The sequence below is a fragment of the Lipotes vexillifer genome, unplaced genomic scaffold, assembly GCF_000442215.2.
Source record: "Lipotes vexillifer unplaced genomic scaffold, Lipotes_vexillifer_v1.1 scaffold920, whole genome shotgun sequence".
NCBI classification, from domain to species: Eukaryota; Metazoa; Chordata; class Mammalia; order Artiodactyla; family Lipotidae; genus Lipotes; species Lipotes vexillifer.
This window is the reverse complement of record NW_006783413.1, coordinates 2,705,643-2,714,111: the sequence shown is the minus strand read 5'-3', so window position 1 is coordinate 2,714,111 and position 8,469 is coordinate 2,705,643. Positions and strand designations below refer to the sequence as shown.

The 8,469-nt window shown below is 44.6% G+C and overlaps 1 protein-coding gene across 1 annotated transcript in view; it reads right to left on the bottom strand.

The window, feature by feature from the left end:
- Positions 1–2,042, bottom strand: part of DCAF10 (DDB1 and CUL4 associated factor 10) — a 54,462-nt gene extending 52,420 nt beyond the window's left edge. The window contains exon 1 of the mRNA XM_007456014.1: positions 1,492–2,042. Coding sequence (XP_007456076.1) covers positions 1,492–2,042 — 551 coding nt within the window. The remainder of the gene's footprint in view (positions 1–1,491) is intronic.
- Between the last annotated feature and the right edge of the window lie 6,427 nt (positions 2,043–8,469).

Here is an 8,469-nt window from a genome sequence, read left to right as displayed (position 1 = left end):
CAGCAGGAAAGCGAACAATCTTGGAAGTTATAGCTTTTTATTTTAGTAGCTGCTTCTGAGCCAATGAGGGAAACAGATTTTTTTCTTCCCTCAGTGCTCCAGAATAATAAGCGCCAATTTATATATTTATGAGAATTGTAAATTATGGTTTTCATTGCTAAAGAAAATTGAAAAGCAACTCCCTATTGAAAAAGTGGTATTTTAAGATTAACGGTACAAGTATTCAAAACAGATGAACATGCCATATCTAATGTTAGAATATATTTGTTATAATAGATTTTACATTAATCTTCAGGTAGGAAAATGCTAAGTCTTAAGGTAATTATCCATGTAATTTGGTATTAGTACAGTGATTAAGAACTGTGGAGTTAGACTACCTGAGTTCAAATCCTCTTTTTTCCTATGTGCTAACCATGTGAACTTGGTGAGCTTTACAGTTACAACTTAGATTTAGTTAATCGTCCTTTCCTTACCTGAAATTTCTATTCTGATTAGAATAATATTCTATACTTGATCTTGGCCAAATTTCTGAGAACCCTGTATGTCTTCCTTGAAGACTAATCCTCTATTTGTTAGTTGAATTGTATCCCTCTTTTCTTTTGGGTCACCTTAACCACGCACTGCCCTTGTTCCTCAGTTACTGCAAAGAGAAAAACACAATCTAGCTTTACCCACCTTCTCAGAGAGAAAAAAGATTCTTTTGCTCATGTATGTGCACATGTACACAATTAATTTGAAATTTGACTGCGCTCATAAATTTAACGTCATATCCTGATTATTCTCACCCTTCGAGTAATAAACTACCTCGTTCAGTAAAAAAATATATATATACATACATATATCACTTTGAAAATTCTCCATAGCCCAAAGTAAACCGAGGCCAAACATGAAATTTTAGTCAGCCAGGAGAAAGGCTGGATACCCTTAACAGAAGAATGTAGCCTAGCCTGGAACTTCACAGATGTCCCACATCACAACATACCTCTCTGCAGTGTCTTAGTATCTTACTGGAGCAAAGGAACGACGGACCGCGCACTTGTCCCCTCAGGGCAAGTCAGCACAGGGAACAGGGAGTCTGCAGGCTCCGTACCCCTTGACCAAGCTTAGGTGGGAAAAACACAAGCCTAGTGTGACAGGGAAAGAACGGGCATTTATTCAAAGTGTACTTATTGAGCATCTACGGTGTGCCAGCAAACCCTAGCTCTGGACTGGCTCTGACAGACCTGTCGGGGGGCTTTTGGCACTTCTCCTTCACAGAGCGCCGGTCCTGAAGGGGAGCAAACCAGTCCCGGGCTCGCCTACCTCCAAGGGCCGGACGGAGCCTGCAATAGCGACAAAGTGCTTCATAAAGAGCCAGGGGCACGAAGGCCGGCCGCCCCAAACGGACTCTCAAACCCCGGCCCGGGCCGAGCGAGCGGGCCCCGGGCAGCCGCCCACCGGCAGCCGCGCCACGCGGAAACGGGTCCCCGCCCTCCGAGGGGCCGCGCTTACCCGTCGGGCGAGTACTCGAGGTTGAAGACGGCCCCATGGGTGCGGGTGCTGAGGTACACCGAGTCCGCGGGATGGATGGAACCATAGAGGTTAGTCATGGTGCGGAAATTGTCTCGTGCCGGATCCACGAACAGCCCGCGGCCCAGGCTGCGCTCTCTCAGCCACCCGAACAGCTGGGCGCCAGGGCCGCCCAGGCGGGCGCTGAGGCAGTGCCGGCCCCGGCTCCCAGCCCTGCAGTCAGGCCCGGGTTGCCGGCGCGGCGGGGAGGGCGGTGACTGCTCTCCCTGGGCGGAAGAGGCTGAGGACTTTAGAGCTCCGGGCGGCCGGAGCTCCCCCGCGCGCCCAGCCTGGGGCTGCGAAGGGGCGCAGGGGCGGCGAGGGCTCCCGCAGGGCGACGGGGGAGGGGCTGCTTCAGCCCCCGGCTGTAGCGACGGGGGCGGTGAAGGGAGCGGCCCGGCAGCTGCAGCCTGTCTCGCGTGGGGTGCCAGCTCCTCAGCCCCGGCTCCGGCCGCCCTGTCCCCTCCGGGGCTACCAGGCCCGAAGGGAAACATGACCAACGCACCGACCCCCAGCTCCTGGCTGCTGCCCCGCCCGCCGACACCTCGGCGCTCCCGCCCCAGCCGCCACTTCCGGCGTGCGGCGGCCTAACCCCACCGGCTGGGAAACCCGAGCCGCCTCTCGGCCATCATCCGCTGGGGACCAAGAAAGCAGGGACACCGCCCGACTGTGGGTACCGCGTCCCGGAGGGTTGGAGGTCTGGAGCGACTAGGTGCGTGGGCGCGCAACTGAGGATGCCCAGGGTCTGGGCTGCATGGAGTAACGTTAGCATCTGGGCACCGCTTGTGACATTATCAGTATGTGGTTGTCAGTGACCAGACTGTGTCCTTGGGGATGACAGGGCCTGACTAGTCAGTCCAAGAGGCTGGGTATGATTATGTACTGTTTACATAATCATCTCTACACTGAGACCAGCGAAGGTCAGAAATGACCATATTATGGGCTGCTCACCCATAGTAAGTAGCATGGTGTACTGCCTACACAGCCTGGGAAACTAGGGACTCGGGTTAACTTCTGCGCTAAAAAGCCCTGGTTTGTACATTGCCTGGAAAATGGGGCTTACTGGTGCGCTGGAGCTCTGCCCAACTCCCAGTTACTTGACCTACTAGGTCAAGACTTTATCAAGGCCAAAGCCTTCCTCTCTGCAGGAAGGAACATATATCCAGTCAGGAGTCACTGAGGGGAACTGAAGACCTGAATCAATTCAGCCTTACAAGCAATAGAGCCCACCATCAGTCCTGCTTACTTCTGCCAAGCAGGGCATGGAGGGCATAACAGATGCAAGGCCCTTCATCACTGCTGTTGAAGATAAATACATAGGACTTGTTTGCAGAAAAAGATTAACGAACTGGTGTGTTTCTTGGGGAGGGAAGGAGAGTTTTCAATGAAGGGAAGCCTGAGGTATAAGAAGAGGTAGGTATAAGAACTGACAACCCTTCTAGGCCTTGATCAAGACCTGAGTTATAGAAAGCTCCCATCTGGTGACTGTTTAGGATAGTCTGAAAGATCTCAAAAGTAAAGGAATGAGACTCAGAGAGGGCTGAACATTCAGCAGTTCCTCCCACCAGCAAAGTTAGTAGTTATTCAACTCTCCTGTCCATGAGCTGACTGAAAAATGGCAAGAAGCAAGTGTCCAGTGTTCAGAGAAGATCAAGGCAGCCATTACTCTGGAGATATTCCCCATGTTAGGGGTAGAGGTCTGTTTTATAATTAACAAATAATGTCCCTTAGTGACCTACAATTTCTGGCTGCAAAAGATACTTAATAAAGGCCCTCGATTCCTGAGTTATGGCCAATGGCTAAAATTATTTTGGTGTATAAAACCTTGACCATGATATATTCACCAATGTTATTAACTTTCTCAATAAGTAAAATAAAACTCAATATTTTTCCTTTTTTTTTTTTTTTAATGCCCCTGCCTCCTCCCCTCAAAAGTCAGTTTTAAAAGGTTACATATTCTGAGATATTTAAGATATAGTTCCAACAGAATAACACAAGCTCTGCAACAAGAGTTGTGCTGTCTCAAGATAACCAGGTTTCACAGTTCAGGCAATTCAAAATTAACTCACTATCGCCCTCAAACTGATTAAGAACTATTCCCTGGCAATTTAGAGAATCTAAAGAAGTCAAATGGAAACAAAGACATTTTGTAGGTTTGCATGTACCTCTATCAGTTAGATAATGAAAATGACTCCTGAAAAGTTAAGACAGCCACATACTTAAGGCAGTGGTGGTTGTAACATGCAGAACGAGTTGCTTAGTAATGTCAGGGTTGGTTTTTTCTTATACTTCTGCCTAAAATATGAGCACCCTCTTGTTCCAAATAATTTTTACTAAAACCTAAAATAAGGATAAACTACATAAGGACTAAAATTCTATTGATATGACCATGATTTAAACAAAAGTCACTGGAGGTTAATGGAGAAGGCACTAAAGATAGAACAACTTGGTGCCTGCTTCTATTTACCCACTGCCTTTCAGAGCCTTTATATACCACCATGTTAACACAAAATTGATTTCAAACCACAGTCTAGGGCTTCCCTGGTGGCGCAGTGGTTGAGAGTCCACCTGCTGATGCAGGGGACATGGGTTCGTGCCCTGGTCTGGGAAGATCCCACATGCTGACGAGCGGCTAGGCCCGTGAGCCATGGCTGCTGAGCCTGCGCGTCCAGAACCTGTGCTCCGCAACGGGAGAGGCCACAACAGTGAGAAGCCCGCGAACCCAAAAAAAAAAAAAAAACCAAAGTCTATATAGACCAATTTCTATGTAACACTATTTTTAAAAGCTAAAATATGTTCAACTTCAATTGCTGAAATTCACAGATATCAGTTCATCAGAAATGCCTAAAGCATCCTCTGAACTCCTTTGTCCCTGATGCTCCTTTCAGATCACAACAAAAGTAAAAAAGTAAAAGGTTTCCCCCAGGCCCAGATATCACATGTCCCTAGGATCTATCTCATCAAGCAGGCAGGGAACAAATTTATTTACTTTCTTCCCTATCCATTGACTAAACATTTAAAAAAAATTACTTCCCAACTGGTGTCTTATAATGCAATGTGCTGGAAATGTAAACACTGGCCTTTCTGTTCAGGCTTTTATACTTTAGGAGCAGCAGGTTCACTCCTGATGTCTTTGACACCATTGGTTCTGCCCATCAAATAGAATTCTTTGTTGGGAACAAGACTGACAAAATGAGCAAGGCAGTTGGACATGGCATAAAAAGCTGAAATTGCAGCTATATCCCAGGCATCTTCTTGGTTGAATCCATGCACCTCGAGCTTTTTGAAATGGTCATCTGTTATGTCATCAGCTCGGGAAATAGCAAGTGCAAATTCCAGCATTGCCTTTTCCCAGGCAGGGAGGTCAGACTTTCTCCAGTTCACACAGACCTGCAAGAAAACACACAGTTAGAAGCAGAATCTCTGTCCATCACAATACAGCCAATAAAACACAAGGCCTAACAAAATAAGCATTAATGAAAAAACCCAAGATTAGAGTAAAGAGGCAAAGTCAGGCCACAATAAACTTTCCAGACAGGTAAGTATCTTGGTCAAGTTCAATATAATGCAAACCTGGAACTCTAGCTCTGCTGGGAAATCTTCTTTGCTCACTCCAACTACTTCTTTCTCCTCTAAACACCCATTTCATCAAACACCTCAGAAACAAGACTCAGAGACTCTTAATACATAAGGACCCCCAAATACCAACCTTTTTGTATGAGAAAAGTAAAGCTTAGATAATTATCCCTTTGTCCCCACTTAATCCTAAACGACACAATACTTGCAAAATTAATAGCTGATACTTAAGCAATGAATATGTGCTAAGCATATACTCAATGCTTCATATTCACTGTCTCATGTAATTCTTATAAAAATCCTAGGAAGCAATGCTTTTTATCACTCCCCATTTTATTGGCAAAGAAACTGAAGCTCTGAGAGGTCACACACTTCCCCAAGGTCACACAGCTAGAGAGTGATAGAGCTGGGATATGAATCCAAGTGTATTTGATTCCAATGACTATACTAATAATCACTACCCTTGCTAAAGCAAAATACTGGAAACCATTAACCACCTAAAAATAGGAAGTATAGTCCAGAAAACCATGGTGGTACAGTATTTCCTATGGTCATTAGGGAGACAATGCTTGAGAGACTGATCCTGGATGAGCAAAGGTCTGGCGAGTAGGCAGAAGGATCTCAGCAGGGAAAAGGGGATGATGCACCTATCTTGTTTAGCTTCTGGCTGGCAACAGAGGCCCTCAGGGAACAATTTTCAAGGTCTCCACTCAGGTGGGGTCAGGAGGGAAGGCAGGGGGATAGGAAGACTGAATCTGAAAGTGAAATTAAGAAGACACTCCCATTTTACCATTGCAACAAAAAGAATAAAAAGTCTAGGAATAGGGGCTTCCCTGGTGGTGCAGTGGTTGAGAGTCCGCCTGCTGATGCAGGGGACACGGGTTCGTGCCCCGGTCTGGGAAGATCCCACATGCCGCGGAGTGGCTAGGCCCATGAGCCATGGCTGCTAGGCCTGTGCTCCGCAACGGGAGAGGCCACAAGAGTGAGAGGCCCACGTACCGAAATAAAAAACAACTAGGAATAAACCTACCTAAGGAGACAAAAGACCTGTATGCAGAAAATTATACGACACTGATGAAAGAAATTAAAGATGATACAAATAGATGGAGAGATATACCATGTTCTTGGATTGGAAGAATCAACATTGTGAAAATGACTCTACTACCCAAAGCAATCTACAGATTCAATGCAATCCCTATCAAACTACCACTGGCATTTTTCACAGAACTAGAACAAAAAATTTCACAACTTGTATGGAAACACAAAAGACCCCGAATAAACACAGCAATCTTGAAAACGAAAAATGGAGCTGGAGGAATCAGGCTCCCTGACTTCAGACTATACTACAAAGCTACAGTAATCAAGACAGTATGGTACTGGCACAAAAACAGAAAGATAGATCAATGGAACAGGATAGAAAGCCCAGAGATAAACCCATGCACATATGGTCACCTTATCTTTGATAAAGGAGGCAGGAATGTACAGTGGAGAAAGGACAGCCTCTTCAATAAGTGGTGCTGGGAAAATTGGACAGGTACATGTAAAAGTATGAGATTAGATCACTCCCTAACACCATACACAAAAATAAGCTCAAAATGGATTAAAGACCTAAATGTAAGGCCAGAAACTATCAAACTCTTAGAGGAAAACATAGGCAGAACACTCTATGACATAAATCACAGCAAGATCCTTTTTGACCCACCTCCTAGAGAAATGGAAATAAAAACAAAAATAAACAAATGGGACCTAATGAAACTTCAAAGATTTTGCACAGCAAAGGAAACCATAAACAAGACCAAAAGACAACCCTCAGAATGGGAGAAAATATTTGCAAATGAAGCAACTGACAAAGGATTAATCTCCAAAATTTACAAGCAGCTCATGCAGCTCAATATCATACAAACAAACAACCCAATCCAAAAATGGGCAGAAGACCTAAACAGACATCGCTCCAAAGAAGCTATACAGTTGCCAACAAACACATGAAAGAATGCTCAACATCATTAATCATTAGAGAAATGCAAATCAAAACTACAATGAGATATCATCTCACACCAGTCAACAAAAAATCTACAAACAATAAATGCTGGAGAGGGTGTGGAGAAAAGGGAACCCTCTTGCACTGTTGGTGGGAATGTAAATTGATACAGCCACTATGGAAAACAGTATGGAGGTTCCTTAAAAAACTAAAAATAGAACTACCATATGACCCAGCAATCCACTACTGGGCATATACTCTGAGAAAACTGTAATTCAAAAAGAATAAGATGTGGCACATATATACAATGGAATATTACTCAGCCATAAAAAGAAACGAAATTGAGTTATCTGTAGTGAGGTGGATGGACCTAGAGTCTGTCATACAGAGTGGAGTAAGTCAGAAAGAGAAAAGCAAATACTGTATGCTAACACATATATATGGAACCTAAGAAAAAAAAAAAAGGTCATGAAGAACCTAGGGGCAAGACGGGAATAAAGACACAGACCTAGTAGAGAATGGACTTGAGGATATGGGGAGGGGGAAGGGTAAGCTGTGACAAAGTGAGAGAGTGGCATGGACATATATACACTACCAAACGTAAAATAGATAGCTAGTGGGAAGCAGCCGCATAGCACAGGGAGATCAGCTCGGTGCTTTGTGACCACCTAGAGGGGTGGGATAGGGAGCGTGGGAGGGAGGGAGACGGAAGAGGTAAGAGATATGGGAACATATGTATATATATAACTGATTCACTTTGTTATAAAGCAGAAACTAACACACCATTGTAAAGCAATTATACTCCAATAAAAATGTTAACAAAAAAAAATAATAAAGCCACCGCAATGAGAAGCCTGCGCACCACAACGAAGAGTAACCCTCGCTCACCGCAACTAGAGAAAGCCTGGGCGCAGCAACGAAGACCCAACGCAGCCAAAAATAAATAGATAAACCAATAAATTTACAAAAAGAAAATCAGCATGCAGTTCATTTGTAATTTTTAGAATCCAGTGAACTAAAAAAATTTAAAGATTCATTCAAATATTACTTCCTTCAGGACACCTATCTTGACTCCTACCTTCCTCCCACAGAGGCAAACATTTCATCCTTTGTATTCTCAGGGCTGACACCCTAATCAGGTTGTTACAGACACCGTAACACTTGGTATTTTCACGTGGTGACAGTGAACTCCCCCAGGGCATGGAAGGTGATTCACCTGAATTTCTGGCTCAGAGCAAAAGCTCAATTAGTCTTGTTGATAGAAAGTTACAGACTTCACCGGTCAACAAAGAAAAGGAACCAAGAGATACCACTTTTCCAACTTCTCAAGTAGCACAGATTTCTAAAAAGGAAGTTTTGGGAAAGAG